Consider the following 22,732-nt stretch of genomic DNA (forward strand, 5'->3'; position numbering starts at 1 on the left):
CTAAGCTAACCTGGATGGGCTACACAAAGGAACACAGCTACTAAAGGCTAGCCTAGCCAATGACGTATTGCATTTAACATAAGAATGAGACTGAACTTGTCTGGTTGAGTGTGGGCTTCCCTACCTTTAGAGGGGTTGTGCTGTGTTAAACTGATTCCCCCAGCTGTTTTTTCGTTTTGCGTTCTGAAGGCCTGCTAACTCTGGTCTCTATCGTCATGACGACCACCGTTCTAGGTCGGCTTTTCAGCGTCCCTCATTGACTGCTCCGCGAGTCCGCTCCTTGGTGTGTTGTAGTTCAGGTTTTAAAAGGTGTATTCACAAATGTTGTGTTGTGGGAAAACAAAAATAGGCCTTCAGCATATTTTCCTCAGTATTGTTCTCTGTGAAGAAGGCGTGTGGTTTGAAGCCATCAGCTCCCATGATTGTATTCATCCAGAAACAATCTCCACCTGAATCTCCACACCTGGGCTAAATTAGCACACATACGCCCCCTCCTCATGTGACATGTCGGTCTGTCAATCAGCTAACCACGCCAACTTCTCTAAAAACACTTAACGGATATCGCAGCAGTCTCTTGAATGATTGTGTACTTTTGATTTTATTGACCAAATCGACCAAGCAGCAGAAGAGTGTAACAAATGTGTGTGATGTCAGGAGAGCTATGGATTGATAAGGCATCCTAATCAGTGTACGTCAAGAGTGTCAAGAATGTTTGATTATTCAGAGCAGACGCATTGCCTTTTCATGCCACTATCACATTTTCAACTAATCAACAGCGTTTTCTAAGAATCTCTTGAAAGCAATTTCCATTAAAGTTGCTGATGAATCTTTTAAACCAAGATATGGAAATGAAAAGACAGAGGAGAGTACTTTACATGAGAATGTGTAGATGAACATGTTAATGTGTTTGGGAGTTGCGCTGATAGTGTGGGGAGAAAGAGCGAGAGCGCGTTCCCTACAGAACAGTGTATTAATCGAGATGGTAGTTCAGTCTTGATTTGGCTGTTATGCAAAGATGCAATGACTCTCAGGGGGTTGTAATAGCTCTGCCATGGAAATTTTAGGTTTTTATGGCCCAAATCCGCACATAAAGTAGTCAGAGGCATGTTTGCCAATTCTGCATGCCAGACAGGGTGTCCCGTTGTTGTAGCTGCTATGCTTTGCAGGTTGAATATACACAGCTAAGTCACCCATAGGCAAGCCGAATTACGTCCAAAATGGCATTTTTTATTTAAATTGGGGCTCTGAATGATCCTCTCCCTAATTAGTTCATGGAGAACAAGGATTGAAGAGAAGAGTGTGTTTCCCTTTCATCCCCGCTATAAAACACTTGTTTTTTCCTATGGGCATATAATTTCCAACTATTTCAAATGCACACTTCCACTGAAGCTCAGCAGCAGCTGTTCTTGTTTTTGTTCCTATCCTTAGGATCCATTTCCAGTTGATAAAGGGAAAACATGCAGAATTTCTGTCAAATGCAAATTTCCGTCTGGTTGCAAGATTGTATTCTGTTGGTCAACTCTCACTTATAGAGAAGGGGAGTACACAGAAATTAATGTAAGAAATTGACAACTGCATAAAGTAATTGCCCATGTTGAATTGATGGTGTATACCCATATGTTAGCATGGACACATAAAAAATCTACCTGCTGCTGACAGGGTTTATATTGGTTCAAAATTAATTTGTCTTCACTTATTGGATGAGATGGCAAACTCCCAGGAAGTGAGAGTAGCTGTTATTAGTAGTGTTATGTTACATCATGTTGTGTACAACAACTGACATGGTTTTACACTTTCTGAGACCAGTACTGGCTGGAGACTATTACTAAAGTCCCACAGGCTAAAATGAGATATGTCATTATAATGATATATCATATTCTTTGTTTTAAACAGACCATCAAAGCCACCTCCCCTCTTGGGGATCCCAGAGTAACTTACAACTTGGAGGACGGCATGGTCCCAGAGACCAATATGCCAGTTCGCTTCTACTTGACCCCCAACCGAGAGGACGGTTCCGCCTCCATCCTTGTGGCAGAGCCCCTGGACTACGAGACCACCAGAAACTTCATGCTGCGGGTTCGAGCTCAGAATGTTGCTGCTGTACCATTGGCGGCGTTCACCACAGTCTACATCAATGTCACAGGTGAGTCTTCTTAATAGATTTTCTGTTTTTATTATGCCTCCGCTCTGGTGACAGACTTGATGGAATTGGGCAGATTATGATTCCTTGTTTGTTGCCTGAGCTATAAGCTAATAGAAGAATAGGAAATATTGTATTTGATGAATTCACAAGATGGGTCTAATGGACGTATTAGAACATAAATAATAAAAAGAGTCAAGCAGAATCGGGCACTATGTCTTTTTAAAAAACTGAATGGCTTCAGGACCCGGTTAAGGTCTAGCGAACGGATCCAGTTAGGCTCTAGCAGCTCAGATATTACAAAAGTACAACCCCAGAACATGTTATTAACACAAATTCAAAAATCACAGGGTTCACACAATGAAAACGGGTCAATTTGACCCGAGGACAACATGAGGGTTAACACAACAGTTGCAATGGTCCTGTCAGCTGTCCACTCATGCTCCAGGAACATGAAGGAAAATTCAGATTGTTACATCCAGCAATCATGTTACATAACAAGCAGCAAAAAGTGAACCGCAGTCCAAGCCGGTAAACCTCCACCTCCACCCCTGCTGTTGTCCAGAGTGTGTCAACAGTCTGCTGCGTGCTGCACCAGCTGCTTATTGTTCAGCCGTTTTGTTTGATTATATATAGTTTTTAATTTCATTGGGTACCCAGGAAACCAAGTGTGAGGTAGTTTGGATTAAAGGTTCAGGATATATTTCAAAGACAGACGCAAAGACATTCAGACATCCTCTGCAAAGAAATTCCAGCCAGGACTCATACTCTTTGTTATTTCTCTTTTTTGGCTTGGATCATAAGTTTTCACCTCTCTATCGTTCTTTTAGTGTCTGTCATTATTTTATGATACTTTTAAGTATAATTACTTTAGTTTGGTGTAACTCTGTTTCAGTTCATTTTCAGCCATTAACTAGGTTCAAGTCGCCGTTGCGAGTCCCTGACCTTGCGCCTCAAAATAACTCTGCCAACCCCTGCATTTAATACCCCTGCAGCACACATGAAACCCACACACCACACAACACACACACACACACACACACACACACACACCACACACACACACACACACACACACACACACACATGCACACTCACAGACATGCACACATACCCCATTCTATCACATTGGTTCTAATCCAGTGAAAAATAATTAATTCACACAGACCCTCTCCCTTCTCTTGCTTCTCTTTTCTGTCCCTCTTCCAACATCCCCTTCTCCTCCTTTTGCTCGCCCCTCCTCTCGCTTATCTGTCTTAATAAGAAAGTTCTTTGACTCCTCCAGAGGCATTGCGGCTGAGGAAGGGAGGGAGGTCTGTAATGGATTTAAGACCCCATTTTTTATTCATAGATTAAGACATTTACCCAGAAGAAAGGATTGGAAAAAAATGGCACACGGAGCAGCGTTACAATTAATGTGTTGCTCTATTCAAGTCATTTCTGTAATGCTTTTGGCCTTAAATCAGCTATGTTCAAATTTGGTTTCTGCTTTTCAGACAAACTTGTTATGGTTCAAAGTAACTGTTGCAAGAAAAGGGACATTTTGTCCATTTTTATTTGCCTAATACAGTGGAGGCTTTGATCTTGATGCTAACAGGGCTTGGAAAAATAACCCCACGAAAAATAGACACAATGTACTTGCTTCCATATATCTCCCGAAACAAATGTTGAAAACTAGGATGAAATCTTATCATCCAATATCCAGATCTAAAGACTATATGAAGGGAGTATATATTTCCACTTTTAATTCAATAGCTTAAGGTCCAAATCAACCCCAGTCCAGAATGCTTCATGGTAACATCATAAAGAGGACAGCAGCTGCTCTCACGGCCAATATGCACCTACAATAAGCCGCATATTTCACACTTTCTTTATTCACTACATACAAATTCACCTTTAAGAAGACTTCAGAAAAAAGACAGTCCCTCCAGAAAAACGTGATTATGCAATCACATAATTCAGTGCATAATCAGCCACTTATTTATGCATTTTTTCTTAGTGGACGTTCAGACTAAAAACATCCCTGCATTAAAACAACTCAAAGTGAGTTGATGGGCGGTTGCTTCAGGTACCGGTGAGACAAGAAATATGATCCAGGAAGTTCAGTTTTAGGAACAGGTAAAAGAGTTTGAAGACTCATTAGACACCAAAACTCTTCTTAGCAGTTTAAAATACTCTGAGGCAGGATTTTACAACTCTGGAAGGTTATTGCAAAGACTTAAAGGACTAAAAAGACTAAAAGGTTAACAGGATTAATATGGATTTAACATTACAAAGAAATCTACTAGGTAGGTGCAGTTGCACATGTTGAATGGCTGAAACCATTCCTTGCCAGATGATCATTTTCTGTGTCCTTGCAAAAGCTAACTTTTGTAGTTTTTGTTTGGCTTACATATTTTGCAGAAGTGCAGAAGTAATATCAGTAGTAGGAGCCTTTATCTTTACAGGACAACAGTAACACAGTTATTGTCTTTTCCACTTGAAAGTAGCAATTTAAAATAGTTATAAATTCCAATTCCAAATTGTAGGGATGCACCGATTCATTGGTATGCTAATGTTATGATCTCCTACAATGCTGTTGTTATGAAAGATGCAGTAGGTAAACTTGCTGTCATATTTGCTAAAACTGACCCCATATTCGAGTAGTACTACCTAAAGCAGGCAAATAAAAAAAATGTACTTAGATTTACTTAGGCCAGAGAGGCTCCTGCTGAGTTCTTCTTTAGGCTAAGACTTACTTAGCCTCTATCTATCTGCCCATGTAAATGTGTGGTAAAGTAATACCATACCTAATTCCTCTCTCTATTAGATAAGTTGCAGGTCAAAATAAGATAGAAATAAGATAAATATTTAATTACTAGGGGTGTATCGATACACGTGTTTGTATTGAACCCTTCGTAACGAGGCTTTCGGTTAGGTGCGCATTACAAACCCAACGAGAAAGAGCTTAAATTGTGTGAAATATAATGTTCTCAGTGCCGCTGCACTCATTAAGGCAGCCCAAATGACGAAACAGGCAACATGTCTGCCCTTCCCACTCCTAAAGAAAAACACAATACTCCAGTCAGGCATGATACACTGAACTAGCTTTTTGCAATATGGTTGACAAGGATCCTATTTAAAGTACAGTGGCTTGAGAAAGTTTACATCCCCAGGCTAAAGTTGATTAAAAAAGCAATATAAAAACAGTTTTGGGAAATTGATCCTAATGCCTTAATTCAAAAAAATTTGGAAAATCCAACCTTTTAAGGAAACCATTTTTCTTTGTGAATGAATAATGTATTGTAAATAAATAAATCTTCTTCCTTAAAATACAGGGGGCATAAGTATACACCCCCCTATGTTAAATTCTTATAGAGGCAGGCAGATTTTAATTTTTAAAGGCCAGTTATTTCATGGATTCAGGATACTATGCATCCTGATAAAGTTCCCTTGGCCTTTGGAATTAAAATCCCCCCACCAACACACCCACACACATACACACATACACACATACACACCCACACACAAACACACAAACACACACACACACACACACACACACACACACACACACACACACACACACACACACACACATCATCACATAACCTTCACCATACATAGAGATAGGGATCGGGAACTTTCCATAAGATCATCTCTCAATACAAATCAAACCAGCTAACTGAAATAAAACCATGCCAATCTCTAGTTATGGTGAAGGGTATGTGATGATGTGGGGGGGCTATTTTAATGCACCAATCAGGCCAGGGGGGGTGTCTAACTGCTTGTCAATCACTGCTTAGGCACATGCATTCCCTCTCCCTTGTGGGGGGAAGGGCATAGGAGACAGTTTGGGCTTTAGCAGAAATGGGGGGTCGCAACTGAGAAGTTGTTGATGTTCCGATTCGTTGGCTAAATCCTGGATCTAATAATCCTACCTTCAGCGCATTAAGGACTGCGTCTTGCTGGTGGTGGTTCATGTCACTGATATGCCTCCGACACTGTGTTAAATAACAAATAACAATGTTAAATAACATCGGCCATTGTCATCGAGGAATTACATCTTTTTTGGCAGTAAACAAGGCGAATATCGGCCGACACCAATGTTCTGCCAATAAATCGGTGAATCCCTGACAAATGTAAAGCCTTTTAAAAGTTTTTTTTCCCCACAAAGCACTGACTCAGCTGACCTGGTGCTGATGTGAAAGCTATTCCGGTGTATCAGAGATAATACAGAGGAAGCACGATCTCCCTTTTGTTTTAAGCCAGACTGCAGAAATTCTGAAAGCGTTCTATCAGCACATCTGAAAAGTCTGGTTATGGAATATGGGGTTAAAAGATCAGAGATGTACAAGCGGTCCAAAACCTTGACCTTGGCTTTCAATGTAAATGACAGAACCTAAAATTGAACTCTAAAATGCAACAGATGTCAATGCACTGCAGCTAGAAACATATCCAGTATACTCTGTGCATTTGTTGTTACTTAATGTGAAACCATGCTTACATAACCATTTGATCACTTGAACTAAGGGGGTAGCAAAAAGTTAGCGAAATAAGCTAATTGAACAGCAATAACCCTTAAATGATATTCACATATGTGGCTAAGCTGAAGAATGCAGGGCAGTAGATATAATACATATCCAAGATTGTGCTCAAGTAATTCTCTGGAGCTTTATCTATCTATAATACAAAAAGGAAAAAAATAACACTCTCTCTTCTTATTCTCTTCCTTCTCTAGATGTAAATGACAACGTCCCATTTTTCACTTCCTCTATCTACGAGGCCTCGGTAACTGAAGGCGCAGAGTCCGGAACCCTGGTTTTCCAGGTTTTAGCCAATGACCTCGACTTGGGTCTCAATGGCAAGGTGAAAACACGCACACGCGCGCATGCACACACACACACACACACACACACACACACACACACACACACACACACGCTGATAATGTTGCTTTTGCTTAGTCAGTTGAAAGTGATGTTTGGAAATCGGTTCCTTTTGAATACATGCACTCAATCCTTTTTTTTTAGTTTTGATGACTTAAAATGTGTTCTTCCTTGCTGTGTACATAAGTTGTTTAACAGTGTTTTACCACCTTTAACTAAATATCTGTAATATGCAGAGCTATTTTTTCATGGAATAATCTCTCAACTAGCATATATTTTATCAAAGGAAAGGCAAGTTTTAAAAAAGAGCCTTAAATCTCACCTTCATTTATATATATCTTATTTTCTTCTGTTTAATACATATTTGTTCTCCTTCTTTGACTTTGTGAGCTAGCTAGATGCAAACTCCTTTTTCAGGTTGTGTAATATAATGTCACGTAATGTTTTTTTCACCATCACCACCACCACCCAGATCTCCTACTCCCTGCTGGAGGATCGTAGTGGCGACCACCAGTATTTCCGTATTGACCCAGAGCTGGGATTCATCTACTCCCACACTGTGTTTGACCGCGAGACCAAAAGCTCCTACCTGTTGGAGGTCCAGTCTGTGGATGGCTGGGAGTCAGCGCGGCCTGGCAAACATGGACAGCCCAACTCCGGTGAGTGAGGCTGACACTGCACTGAAAACCTGCAACTGAATTGATGGTTAAGTTCTGGTTGTTGAAGTGTTGTTGCAGTTTTTCCTGTATTGTTACGTCTCCTTTACCTTGCACGGTAGCAGGATTCTTGCGTCATCGCAAGATCATGCCACAATCATGGGATCACTTATGAAGTGAAAATCTTGTCAGGCTTCAAGTTTGTGCCTGAACTACCAACTTGCCGCACCAATCAGCGTTTACCTGCAATAGACAGATGGTTCATCCAATCACCTGCCCGGTATTTTTTTTTAAGCCCCAGTTTCCAGTGAAGGGTTCTCTGGTACTCAGTAGACAGAGGTGAAACTGTGGGTTACCTTAATTTCCTGTAGTCCACAAATATGTTACAATTTCTCACAAAGGCTACCCAAAAGAAATGTAGAGACATGGACATCACACCCATATGTGATGTGTTGAACATCTTATTGAACGGCTGCTGTCACAGCCCCCACTCCTCTTGCAAGGCGTTCCACCTGATTCAGGACTCTGTCTTTAGGGATTTGCTCCCATTAAGGAGTGTTAGTGAGGTTGGCCACTGATTAAGGGATAAGGCCAGGCTCATGGTTGGCGTTGGATGGGGTTAAGGTCGGGGTCCTACCACACACACACACACACACACACACACACACACACACACACACACACACACACACACATACATACATAGTGTGTGGCACTATCTTTGTGGGGACCCGTCATTGACAATGCATTCCCTAGCCCCTCATCCTAACCTTAACCATCCCAACTACATGCCTAACCTTAAACCTTACCCTCACACTAACCCTCACCCTAATTATAACCATAATCCTAAAACCAAGTTTTAACCCTTAAACAGCCCACTAAAGTTGTGGGGTCTAGCATTTTGGCCCCACAAAGTTGTCTGGACCCCACAGGTATACCAAACTACCAGTTTTTGGACCCCGCAAATATAGTTAAAAATGAACACACACACCAATCCTTTTTGTGTCATTGTCATGTTGGAATAGCAACACAAACTGTTGCTACAGAGCTGGATGAACACTATTGTCTGAAATGCCAAAATATGCTGCAGCGTTAAGATTTTTCTTAATACTGCCCTGGACCATTATTCGCCCGGCACCCAACATTTGGCACTGTGCATTCAGGCAGGATGTGCCTTTTTGTTCTCCTGACCTAATTTTGTCAAACCCTGCTTTCCAAGTAGGGAAGCATCATTCATTACTGCAGACTAGACATTTGTAGTGCTCCAGCACGGTGTGCTGTACACTTGTCCAACCAAGGCTTGGCTTTGCATATGGTTGATTCCGGCAGCTGCAATCTTGTACACACCATGCGTACATTTTTGTTGTTGTTGATTTTTAGCCCAAAAAACGTGCCTGAAGCAAGTTGACACATTTGCCCCTCAGTGGCTTATTTAGATCTATATAGATATATAACTATACTATATAACTACTAACTAAGTCACTACCGTTATCTACCAGAGCAAGTAACAAAGTGGATTTTGGTGTCACTGAAATGCCTGCTGCGCTGCTCTGCGATGCTAAGAAACAGACGGTAGAGGCAACTGAAACATCACCGCAGGTTAATGCTATCAAACACTACACTTGGCAGCAGGTAACGTTAGCCTAACGTTAGCTAGCAGCTGGATTAAACACGGTTTAAATGATGACAGGACTCCAACAACAGTCAGTCTAGGTAGTAAAGACGTGTCACTTTTTTCAGCTCTTCTGAGTTTGCTGGTATGATAGCTGCATGCTTGATGTTCTGGACCCACTAATTGGGTTGTCCACATACTTTTCTACCAGAATACAGTATATCACAAGATAGTGAAGTCACCTAACTAAAGACTTTTACCCAGCAGTTGATGGAATTAAAATGGAACATACTTTATTGTCATTGCACAAGCTTGTGTACAATGAAATTCTGCTGTGCCGTACCTGAATATAAAAGTAACTAACATGTAGTTTAACATGCACTCTAACATACATTTGTATCCCAATCAATAAATATATGATCAAGCTTTTTAAAAGCATGGAAACAGCATTGCACGGGTTGTATCATTGCACATCTAGTTAACGACACCCAGGTGGGGAGATGATTGATTTTTTTTCAAATCAGTGATGAGTTTTGGATTAAAAACTGTCCTTCTGTCTGGGGGTAGAGCTTTGATTGCTCTGCTGTGGCTTCCAGAGTGTAACAGACAGAACAGGGCACATAGGGCTGGGTCGCATCTGCCAGGATGTTGTTAGCTCTGCAGAGGCAAGGGGTCCTGAAGGTGTCCTCAAGAGAGGCATGGGGATTCCAATGATTTTTGCCACAGTTGCTCTCTGGAGACACTTTTTTTTTACAATCAGCCTCTGCACTATCACCATACCAGGCAGTCAGACGGTATGTTAAAATGCTTTCAGTGATGCAGTGATAAAAGGCTCTGAGCTTTTCTGCAGACAGTATGTTCTTTGCCAGTGTCCGTAAGCTGTAGAGCGGCTGGTGAGCCTTTTTTAACCAGGGCAGAGGAGTAGATTGTCTAGACTGGTTAGTGGAGCATAGTCTCTTCTAAGTCTCCTGAAGAACCTGAGTTAGATAGATAGATAGATAGATAGATATTATTGATCCCAAAAAAATGGGAAATTACAGTGTTACAGCAGCACACAAAATATACATACATACAATATACATGAAATAATTATAATTATAATAACAAAATATAAGAATAAAAATAAGAAGTAAGAACAAATATTTAAGTTATACAAGATGGGAAAAAACAAAACAAAAATGTGCAGCTTTTGTAAATATGACCCAGTCGTGCCGGTTGCCCTTATTGTAGTATTGTGTGTCTCAGAGTCTCATCTACCCCCCAGGGATGACGTGTTGAAGAGTTTTATTGTCTGAGGTAGGAATGATTCCTGTAGCGGTCCGTGCGGCATTTAAACTGTCGGAGCCTCTTTGAGAAGCTGCTCCTCTGTTGGACCAGTGTGGGGTGGAGAGGGTGGTCAGGTTATCCATGATAGATAACAGTTTGTTCAGCGACCTCCTCTCCACCACAGCTTCAAATGTGTCCTGTTTGCAGCCGATCACGGAGCCAGCCTTCCTGATCAGTTTGTTCAGTCTGTTTGTATCGCTGGCTCCGATGCTGCTGCCCAGCAGATGACGGAGGAGAACAGAGCACTGGCCACAACAGACTGGTAGAAGGTCTCCAACATCCTGCTGCACACGTTGAAGGATCTCAGCTTCCTCAGGAAATAGAGTCTGCTCATCCCTTCTTGTAAACAGCAGTGCTGTTGACCTTCCAGTTCAGCCTGCTGTCGATGTTGACACCCAGGTATCTGTAATCCTCCACCATGTCCACGTCACTTCCCAGAATGCATAGGGGCTGCGGAGCCGTTCCCTTCCTCCTGAAGTCGATCACCACCTCTCTGGTCTTATCCACGTTCAGCAGCAGGTGATTCTTACCAGACCACTCCACAAAGTCACCCACCAGTGCCCTGTACTCCCCCTCCTGTCCATCCCTTATACACCCAACAACTGCAGGTCATCAGAAAACTTCTGTAGGTGACATGACTCTGAGTTGTACTGGAAGTCTGAGGTGTATAAGGTGAACAGAAAAGGAGACAGCACAGTCCCCTGTGGGGCCCCCGTCCCACTCACCACCACATCAGACAGAACACGGTCCAGGCGGACGAACTGTGGTCTGTCTGTCAGGTAGTCAGTGATCCAGGAGACTATGGACGCACCGACACCCATCACCCGCAGCTTCTCACCAAGTAGCTGAGGCTGGATGGTGTTGAATGCACTGGAGAAATCAAAAAATGTGATTCTTACAGTGCCGCCACCACCATCCAGGTGCAAATGAGCACGCTGCAGAAGATAGATGACAGCGTCATCCACTCCCAGTCGAGGCTGGTAGGCAAACTGTAGAGGGTCCAGAGAAGAACTCACCTGCGGCCTCAGGTAGGCCAAGACCAGCCTCTCCAGCACCTTCATCACATGAGATGTGAGAGCCACTGGGCGGTAGTCCTTAAGGCCAGATGGAGTCGACTTCTTGGGGACCGGGACAAGGCAGGACGTCTTCCACAACAGCGCACCCTCTGCAGGCTCAGGCTCAGGTTGAAGAGGTACTGGAGAACACCAGACAGCTGACTGGCGCAGGTCTTCAGGACCCTGGGGCTGATGCCGTCCGGGCCAGCAGCCTTGCGCTGGTGTAGCCTCTCCAGCTGTCTCTTCACCTGGCCAGGTGTGAATGTAAAGCAGGGGGGGGAGCTTGAAGTGTCAGTGGGGGAGGGGAAATGTGCTGTAGTGGTGGTGGGGGGAGAGGGCTGACTGCAGGAGGGCTGAGGGAGTGAGGAGGGGGTGTTGGAACAAAATAGGGGGGGGAGGAGGCAATGAGGGGGTGTAGGGGTTGGTGGAGCGGTAGAAGGGACAGGGGATGGCTGTGAGCTAAACCTATTGAAGTAGAAGTTTAGCTCGTTTGCTCTCTCCTGGCTCCCTGCTGTTTTTTTTCTTCTTTTGTCTTTTTAATGTTCAGTGTGTGGTTAATGTCCGTGCACCACTCTGTCACCCTGTCTATTTCCTCCCTTTGTTTCATTGGGGTTTAAAATAGGCATGCACGATTTGGGGAAACATATGAATCACGATTTTGTGGCTTAGAATTGATATCACGATTCTTTGCCACAATTTTTTTGACCATGACAAAACAAAAACAAATTGGCAGTACCAAACAGATTTTTTTTGGCTACTATAGCACTATACCAAAACTCACCACTGTGGTGATGATCAATGTGCTATAGGTGCCAAGGAAGAGAATGGGGGGCATTGCTGCGCTTGGAAGCGCTTTAAAACCTATTTTATACAGTCGGTTAAAACTCACAGACGAAAGAAGTAGTAGCGTGTGTGATGCAGTCAGCTCGTAAAGTGAAATGATATTCAAAATCATAAAAAAATGAAGTTATTTTAAAATTAAATTGTGAATATCAGGGTGAATCGAGATCGCAAATATTATAACAATTAACCGTGCAAGCCCAGTTTGCAATCATTAAAAATCAAAAAATTAAAGAATACATATTTAACCCAAGGATATATTTATGTAGACAAAGAGCACCACCCGGCAAAAGTTGTCTGATTGTTTTATGACCTACGTGATGTTTTTCTGGGACATGGTCTCTGCTAATTGAATTAGTAGCTTTCATGTAAAAAAAAACAAACAGATTGATGCAATTGCAGAAATGATTTAGATTCTGCCGATATTAGAGTTGTAATAGTACATATAATGGTGGTGGTTTCTGTTACACTGACTGAAAATGAGGACACGCGCAAAGAGGGAGAGAGCTGTAGACAGCTGCTCTGTAGACTTCAATTAAGGCTCCAAATCTTCATTGAAGGCAGCAATAAACTCCGTTTTCCTCTTTCTGCCTCTTCCCCACATCTGCTCATCTCTCCCTACTGAATGACCAAAGGCCATTTTTCTCGTCTAGTCTCTCTCTCACTCTCTTTCTTGCTCCCTCTCTTCTCCCATCTCTCCATTTCTCTCTCATTTGCTGCCAGATGAAATGCATACATGCTCGGTAGAACAGAGAGACACAGAGAAATGAACAGATGTTGAGGCAGATGGGTCAATGGACAGAGGTGTTGAATAAACAGCAAGACAGACCAGGATATATCTTTAATAAATCTGATCATAGATTATGAACCGGTCCTCTCTCTAGGTTTGGCTCACTGTGACATTTGTGGCAATATAAACAGATGTTAAATATTAAGCAGAGCAGAGACTGTACTGAAGCTGTGGGAGTTATTTTATTTTATCTTTTCTGTGCTATGAATATTGAATGAGGTGCCATGAAGAAGGAGGGGTGACAGGCAAATTAACAGATATTTAACACAGAATCACAATTTAAAAGACTCAGCGAGTGGTAAAAATTGAAAAACTTAATTCATAGAGTATGACTTTCATAAAGTGCCGCACGACACGATAAAATACAACAAATGAAATACTAAAATGCAATATTATTAATCTCTGATACAACAATTTCCACGGGGAAGTAATTTCATTTTGGCATGACTGAATTTTTCTCTTCAATCAGTTGAACCTGTAACAAAAACAATCACACCACAATTTCAAGAGCTGCTGTTCCTAAAACGTTTTTCTGAAGCAAACATTAAAAATACAGAAATTATAAAAGCATGCCAACATACCATGGTGGCATCTTGTGTTTCTCATTAAAAAGAAGGCAGAATACCAAAACGATCCCCTCAATCGCTGATGAAATGGGGTATTTCTTTTTTTTTTTGCATCCCATGATCATTAATAATTCATTTTTAAATTATAGAATTGATATAAATCTGATTTATCCCCCGACGCTTTTCAAATCAAAGGCTCTTCTTTCCCCTCCTATTCAACTTCCTTTTGTTAAAGTTGATCTCATTCAGCTCCCATAGCTCTGATCTAGTAAGAAATACTTTTGACTATTACATGGTTGCACTCTGAAAGTCTCTTCTGAATACTTGTAACTTTAATCGGGTCGCCACTCCCCGGTATCAAGTACCAGATTTTATCTCCTGGTGAACCTCTGTTCATAACCGACCTTAAAATAAAAATAGCTATGAGAGAATCTGAGAGTGCCAGCCTCTGCCAAGGCCAATGGTGCATTCACGTGCTCCTCGGAAGGTCCCATTCCTAAAGTTGGGAAGTTGTTGGACGCTTCAAAGAAGCAGAAGTGTTGTACAGTATTTTATTGCTCAGAGCGTTTAAGCCTCACATTTATAGCTGTTTCCAGTACAATCAAGAGCAAAGGAAACATATCAGGTGAGCCATGTAATATCATCAGGAACTCAATTTCTCAATTATTCCACATTCTGTATTATATACCACATGAATACTGTTTTCTGCTGGTTGCAAACTAGTCAGTCCCATTTGTATATTCCTCAAACACAAAAGAATTTACACATATCCTAACCCCACCACATGCAAACTGCTGTTATGCATCAGTGTTGGTTGTATGTTGTCCAAAGAAAAAGTCACAAAAATGGCTTTAAAATTATGAATGTAACAACAACAAGCTTATTTTGAGTGCTGTCCTCATATGTCCCTCTACGTTATATTAGCATTTCTTTAAACCAATCACAATCATCTTGGGCGCTGCTAAGCACAGAGCTGAGCAACGATCCCTTTGCAAAATAGCCCCGGGAAGGAACTTGTTTTGGTGGAACATGTGTACGTTCAAAGGCTGTTTTAGTCATCAACAGAAAACTCTGATTGGACAGATAGTCCAGCTAGCTGTCTGGATTTACCCTGCACAGATCTGAGGACCAGGTAACCATAGTCCTCAGAAATCCATCAGAGGTTAGAACGGCAACACAAAGAAAGAGGAAGGGGACATCATCTGGCCAAAAGGAGTGAAATCCTGCAGATTTTCCGCCGACAAAGAAGCAATTCCGGAACGTTGAAAGGCTATATGAACATAGCATGTGTCAACCATAAAACATTACTCAAAAGCCACAAAGTGTCATTTGAAAAAACTATTCAAAGAAAAAGAAAAGAAGAAGTACAAGAGAGAAGGAGTGATAATAATTGCTGCATTTGACTTTGCACATCTTCACACACTGACATACATGCAGGCCTGGCACCAAGTTGCAATTTACTGACAGCAAAATCGTGTTACAAAAATAACCTTGATAAAACCTGTTTTCACAGGCAGTTAACAACTACATACTAACCTGCTACTTACAAGCTAGTGTGTGGGGTGGGGCTGGGGGTGTGATTTTTACACACACTGTGCATGTCTTTGGAAGTGTGAAACATGGATGAGTGGGCAGCGTTAGCAGAAGCGAGGGATGATTTTGGGATGGCTGCTACATCTGCTTATCCACTGCTTATTTGTTCTTTCTCAATCTATACTTTCTTTCCCTCTCTGACAGATTCTCAACACAATGTTTTGTCATAGCTGCATGCATCTTCTATCTGTGCCATGAACTGTATACCATCTCCTCCACCCTGGCATAAATAATTTATCTCATCTCGGAGCATTTATTGGAAATTGTGCTCGTTTTGATTCAGATATCAAAGGAGGCTTAGTATGTTAGATTGCTCAAATATGAAACCTTACACTCATTTCCCAGGATGCTTTGTACTCGGCTTCAACCCGTGGTTGAATCATGAAGGAAACAGAAATAGTCAGATTTATAGGTAAAATAGACAGAAATAGTTGAGACGGGTGACATATGTTATAGAAAAATGATACACACAGAAGAAAAGCAAATTGGATGTTATTTTTGTTTCTGTTTCTCTGCATAAAGAATCTACTTTTCTATATGTGTGTGTGTGTGTGTGTGTGTGTGTGTGTGTGTGTGTGTGGGTGTGTGTGTGTGAAAAGTGACTACATTGTTGCTATTCAAAGAGAGATAGACAGATGTTCATGTTCACGTTGACAGAATAAGAACAACCTCATGTTTACAACCGCCTTTCTCTCTCTCCCCCTCTCTCTCTCTCTCTCTCACACACTTTCCTTTTATTTTCAGACACTGCATATGTTCGTGTTTTTATCAGTGACGTGAACGATAACAAGCCAGCATTTGCACAGGCATCCTATGAAGTTGATGTGGATGAAGATGCTGACGTAGGCTTCGCCATCCTCACTGTTGGTGCCAACGATGGGGACGAAGGTGAGTGTAATGGATAACTAAGTGTGTGTGTGTGTGTGTTCCCTGGAATGGGGTGTGACATAGATACAGAATGGAAAGCGTAGGAGTGATGGTGGTGTTATACTGTAAATCCGTTACCAAGCACATTGCTAACGTGTTTCTCTTTTCCCTCACTCAAGAAAAACTTCACTTTTCACTTCACTGTTTCACCCCTCTGAAGAGAAAATATTTTTACTTTGCACTTAAAAACATGATGAGAAGTCATATAAACTGCAGCAATATGTGAGTTTAAATCAGCCACTGTAGAAGAACCCATTCAATATAACCTTTCGATGTGAGGCAAAGAAATAAGCTCTCAAGAAAGATGAAATGTGTTCACCAGTAAGGTCTTTTTTCACTTTGGTCAAACAGTTCTTATAGGTAAAATGTTGTTGAATGCAGCTTGTACATAGCCTTGAAATATTCTCAGACAACTTGTGTTTTTATTAGGGCCCGAGTGCCGACATCTGCAAAGTCCCTTTTGAAACTAAAGGAATTGTTATTCTTTTTTCTTCGTCATGCAAATGAATTGCCTTTTTGAGGGGCTTAACATATTCAAAAACTCACTGACAGTCACATCAAGTCTGTTGAACATGTACCTATTTTAGGGATTTGGGAATAGGTGCACAAAAATGTATTGCTAGCGCCCTCTACAAAGCTAAAAACATTGAGCCCCTCCAGTACGTTTAACGTAGACTTACAAAACTTGGTACACATATGTAGTATGTCAAGACGTACAAAAAAGTTAATTGGAGCCATACCCTAAACCCAACAGGAAGTCCGCCATTTTGAATTTAAAGTTTGAAATTTGTGCAATTTTGGTCATTTCCACATGTCGTACTTTCTTGAACTTTAACAAACTCCTTCCATAGTGCCGTGCAAATGCCCAGTCGTAAGGGGTGGCGTACGCCAGTAGCCCCAATTCGCGCAGAGGAGCGAGGACCCGTCTAACGCTGCTTGAAGCTTTTACTTATTTATATTTTTCATTGTCAATGGCAAACTGGCAACATTTTAAAATTATACAAAGTTTTGGAATGTGGTGTTCAGTTTAGTTAAACTGTTAGTCATTCCATTCACTTGAAGTTCATTGTTGGACATGCTTCTACATGGCTGCACTTCATAAAAAACTGCAGTTTTATGAACTATAATCTCTTATGTGAAGGGTCCATTTGCTATCCCTATTACCTAACACATCCATTCAGTTTCTTTTTTCCTCAATAGAGTTATGAACAACACAACTAAAATCTAAAACTTGGGCATCATGTAGAATTTAGTAAGTAAGGTATTTTTTCCATTTAGACTTACTACACACCCTTTATTAGTTACATAGAGGCTAACTGGATGACCTTTCCAGTGCACTTGCCTTTATTAAAGCACTAATTATGAGGCCTCATTAGGATTTGAGACCTTGCCAAGATCCTGACAAAGACATAACAACATAACGGTTTGTCTTAGAACCTGGCGAGACACTCGGCTGCCATGGGCAGAGGCGATTTCTTTGCAAATATGCAAAGATGTATTGTACATAAGCTTAATATGAAATGTACAGACTCTTTGGGGATTAGACTCCATCATAGCCTAGAACCCAGTGACCGAACGAAGGAGCTGTCTGCCGGAACGGGACTCAGGGTGCCGTGGTTGAGGATGACCAGAGGTGGAAAGGGAGGAGGAGGGTTGCACGTTTGCCTGAAGAGACAGCTGGTAACAAGTGAGATGACATTCAAAGCAGGATGTCGTGCTGTGATTGGATCATGAATTTTGTGGCCAATGTTTGATTGGTTTACTGAAAAGTGAACAGCTGGATAGTTTTAGGAAGAGAATCTGGTGATTGAAGTTATTTAGAAGTCTTCCAGAAAGAATTTGAGCTCCATATGTCAGCTTATGACAGAAAAGACAAGACCATAATTACTCTAGGGAATGAAAACAGTCTCTCCAAGCCTTGCACTACCCTACACTATCAAAAGGCATCTAGTAACTGTGGTAGAACTGTGATTGGGAAAAAAAAGACCTGGTAGTTATAGATCCACATGTGTCATTGTAAGTGACTGGGGCTTCCGTAACAAAGTGGTGGCAGCAACAGACGTCAAGATACAGTGTGTGTAGAAAATTTTCTAACTATAAACTGCTTCAACTCATTATTGCTAATGGCTCATGTTGAACATTGTATTCAAGGGACCAAGCTGGAAACACCACTGCTGCGATTGAGGCCCCTGTGGTGGTGGTGGACGAGTGCTTTTAGTCAACGTGCTGCCTAACATACTTTATTTCCTGCACCGTTAGTTCAGGCTGAATTGGTACAAATGTTTACCTTCCACTACCAGACCCTACTTTGTAGATTAAATGGAGGACATCTGGGGCCCATTATGTGCCTGTTATGGTTCACTAATTCTGCCTGTAAGCATGTTGTTGCCGGTCTGAATGCTAGAACCAGTCAACATTCACACTTGTAAATGTCTAATTATTTTTCATTTCTGGACAGGAACGATAATCTTTACATTTCAGCTCACCTCCCTCCCTCCCTCCCTACTCTTGATTGACGTAACTAAGTAGTAATACTCAGTGCCAGCACATGGACATTTTTACAATTGCTTCTCGAAACACAGTGTGTGTCTGGCCTTGGTGTCCCTGCCATACACACACACGCAGAGCCACTGGTAATGTGTCCATTGTGAAGTGGATCAATTTGTCTTGGAAATAGAGAAGCTGAAAAAAAGTGCTCAAAGTAAATAAGAGGGAGAGAGAAGGATGTATTTTTGTACGTGAAGATGAAGAGAATGAGGGAGGGAGGAGGGAGAGAGGTTCAGGATATCTCTCATATTTTATTTTTGTATGTCTTTATCATAGGAGAGCGCAGAGGCCTGCTGTGTGCACATCACACAATCACTAATCCGCCACACACAGGATCAAGATCATGAGAGAACAACTGTCTGCTTACTTAGTTGTATGAGCGTAAGAAACCTGCTGGAGTCCATAATAGGGTTAGTCTACTAAAGGGCCGTTCAGTATTTATGGAGTAGACCACTGGAGGAAAATAGTTGAGGATCATGTCTTTCTATTCTTTGTTGAGGGCAGGATCATCCAATTTTTTTTTAGTCTAGGAAACTGGGAACTATATTCTCAAAAGCCAAAGCACGGCTACTTGGGCAGAGTGATTAGCACAACACCTGAAAAGCACCGGTATTACTCTCTGCTCCTCACCATGGGGCTTCTCATGTGCTTTAAGCAAATCACTCCGCCCAAGTAGCAGAAGCAGCAGTGCTTCGGCTTCTGAGAATATAGTTCCCAGTTTGTATAGAAGATGGCGGCGTCTCATGCGACTTGTACACGCTGTGACTATACAAAAAATGGATTGCATGTTTGTGTTATCGTAGCTTTCCAGCATACATTATTATTATCATTATTATACATTATAAATCAGTGAAAACAAGCATTATTGTACATTGTTGTTGTTGGCTGTAAAAAGGCGGTTTACTGTGCTTTGCTATGCTGCACATGCAAATGTCATAACACAACAATATATTTAATCCGTCAGCAGCATAGCTTCTTAGGCAGTGGTCTGTCTGTTTCAGTTTGTGTGTGTGTGTGTGTGTGTGTGTGTGTGTGTGTCTTTCACTCCCTACCCTTTTGTCTGTATACTCCAGTTTCAGAACAGTACAGTACCTCGGGAAATGGCAGGACTTTTCAAAAGTACTGTACTGGGAAAGAAACATTAATTTTCTCTCCAATTTGTTTGTTTGTTTTAACTGTTGTATTTCCCCTCAGAGCTGCTTCCTTTGTCCTTTGGGTCTCGGCAGTTTTTCTAAATACTTAGGAGAATGAGACAATTTGTAAAACAGGGACGCAATTGCATATATCCCTAATGTCTCATTTAAAATGCCAAAACAGACAGACGGTGGAAAACGATCTGGATTAGTGCATTCTCCTCTCTCCTTCCTTGACTTTCATCTTGCTAATAAGCTGTGAATCTCATCTCGTCTTCAGAGGTTTCTCCTTTCCATTTTATATTAACATGAGGTCGTAGATGCAGTAGTGATTGAGATGCAGACCTTCACTTTACTAGTAATTGCATTGAGGGGGAACAGTTTGTTGATCAGTATGTAATAGTCTTTATTAAAGATGCTTTGCACAGTTAAAAAAGAAGACATTATTTAGTGAGGTGGGGAGAGAATGTTCGAGATTAGGGGAGGGGGAACTTCACAGCAATATGATTTTAGATTGCTTGGAACAACGGGATATTAATTATTCAGTGGGAAATGACAACATACTGTTTGAGCATTCTTGTAATTGTATCGACATATGAGAGACAGACTAGCAACACTTTACTGCTTTAAGTTCTAGAATCTGATTCAGTTCTAACTTTACTTGTCTATAATGCCCTGCTGAACATCCTCATTAAGGCTGATCCTGGCCTATACATTGTGCAGGAAACATGTGAATAGTACATATGGGAATCTCTGCATATCTGTTGCTGTTCAATATTAACTCCATCAAATAGAATGATTTTGCATTCCTCTGCTTCACTTTACTGTAGCTATGGCTTCTTGTACCTGCAGTGGATGATCAGAATCGGTTGTAATGGCCAAGTAAGATTGTAAACGCATACAGAGAATTTGTTGCTCTAAAGGTCGTACACAGAAATAGACATACGGCAAAAAACATTGAGAATAAAGCTAGCCTGGTTGACACAAAACCCTTCTCAGTTGAAACTGAGAGTGGGTCTGGGCAAGGTTCATTTACAGGTCATGTCCAAAGGGGCGTCACCAACGGACACCGTTCAAATGCTCTTCAACCAATCAGACCAACAATTCTGGTGATGTAGCAGCGACAGCAACACTGACGGGTTGCTGCGCTCCAGTGGCCGGCATGTTGCCTAGAAATCTAGTAGCACCCTAATGGCAGCAAATGTGGTTGATGTGATCTGACTTGTCAGGCCGGCCGTCATGTTGAATGTAAAAGCTGAAAAGCGTTTGCCATCGCTGCGCTATTGTCAACGTGTAAAGTGCCTCGATTTGGAAAAACTGGAGATGGACTTGAATGGGCTCTTGGCCAGACTGACTTGCAGAGCCGGAGGTTGGTCAGGGTTTTTCCCAGGCTACAACTAAGCTGAACAAAGCAAACATTAAAATGGACTACTATGTACAGATATATAGCCTAAGTTTGTAAATAAAAAAGTGAAAGAAAGAAACATCACTTTTAACTAAATAGAGCTCAGGGTTGTTTCCCAGACAAGTATGGTAATCAAGATGAAAACTAAGCTTGTGGACACAGACAAAATGTTGCAAGGTTTACATGCTTCAGCCCCCAGGACCTTGCATGCACCCTCTGTGAATGCCTTTGTTTTTCTGCTTCTTCATTAGGTCAGCAATGGAACCGCCATATTGCGAATTGCAATTAGAATATTTTAATTAATCAATCATTGTTATTGCTATGTTTCCCTCCTGCCTTGACTTTTTCTAAGCACATATCCTGCAGAGTCCTATATTGTCATAGAATAAAGTTTATAAAACCAAATAAACAGGTTTCACAATGGCGCGCAATGCAGCGCAGTGTGAAAGTAACTGGAACATAGAAAGTCATTTGTGCGCCAATATACACTCACCGGCCACTTTATTAGGTACCCCATGCTAGTAACAGGTTGGACCCCCTTTTGCCTTCAGAACTGCCTCAATTCTCGTGCATAGATTCACACAAGGTGCTGGAAGCATCCTCAGGAGTTTGGTCCATATGACATGATGGCATCACACAGTTGCCGCAGATTTGTCGGCTGCACATCCATGATGCGAATCTCCCGTTCACCACATCCCAAAGATGCTCTATTGGATTGAGATCTGGTGACTGTGGAGGCCATTTGAGTACAGCGAACTCATTGTCATGTTCAAGAAACCAGTCTGTGATGATTCCAGCTTTGTGACATGGCGCATTATCCTGCTGAAAGTAGCCATCAGAAGTTGGGTACATATGGTCATAAAGGATGGACATGGTCAGCAACAATACTCAGGTAGGCTGTGGCATTGCACACGATGCTCAATTGGTACCAAGGGGCCCAAAGAGTGCCAAGAAAATATTCCTCACACCAGACACCACCACCACCAGCCTGAACCGTTGATACAAGCAGGATGGATCCATGCTTTCATGTTGTAGACGCCAAATTCTGACCCTACCATCCGACTGTCGCAGCAGAAATCGAGACTCATCAGACCAGGCAACGTTTTTCCAATCTTCTATTGTCCAATTCGATGAGCTTGTGCAAATTGTAGTCTCAGTTTCCTGTTCTTAGCTGAAAGGAGTGGCACCCGATGTGGTCTTCTGCTGCTGTAGCCCATCTGCCTCAAAGTTGGACGTACTGTGCGTTCAGAATGCTCTTCTTGCCCACCTTGGTT

At 41.8% G+C, this 22,732-nt stretch overlaps 1 protein-coding gene across 1 annotated transcript in view; it reads left to right on the top strand.

The window, feature by feature from the left end:
- Positions 1–22,732, top strand: part of LOC116692225 (neural-cadherin-like) — a 347,629-nt gene that overhangs the window by 164,335 nt on the left and 160,562 nt on the right. The window contains 4 exon segments of the mRNA XM_032520340.1: positions 1,894–2,143; positions 6,861–6,988; positions 7,481–7,667; positions 16,191–16,334. Coding sequence (XP_032376231.1) covers positions 1,894–2,143; positions 6,861–6,988; positions 7,481–7,667; positions 16,191–16,334 — 709 coding nt within the window.

The sequence above is a fragment of the Etheostoma spectabile genome, chromosome 1, assembly GCF_008692095.1.
Source record: "Etheostoma spectabile isolate EspeVRDwgs_2016 chromosome 1, UIUC_Espe_1.0, whole genome shotgun sequence".
NCBI lineage: Eukaryota > Metazoa > Chordata > Actinopteri > Perciformes > Percidae > Etheostoma > Etheostoma spectabile.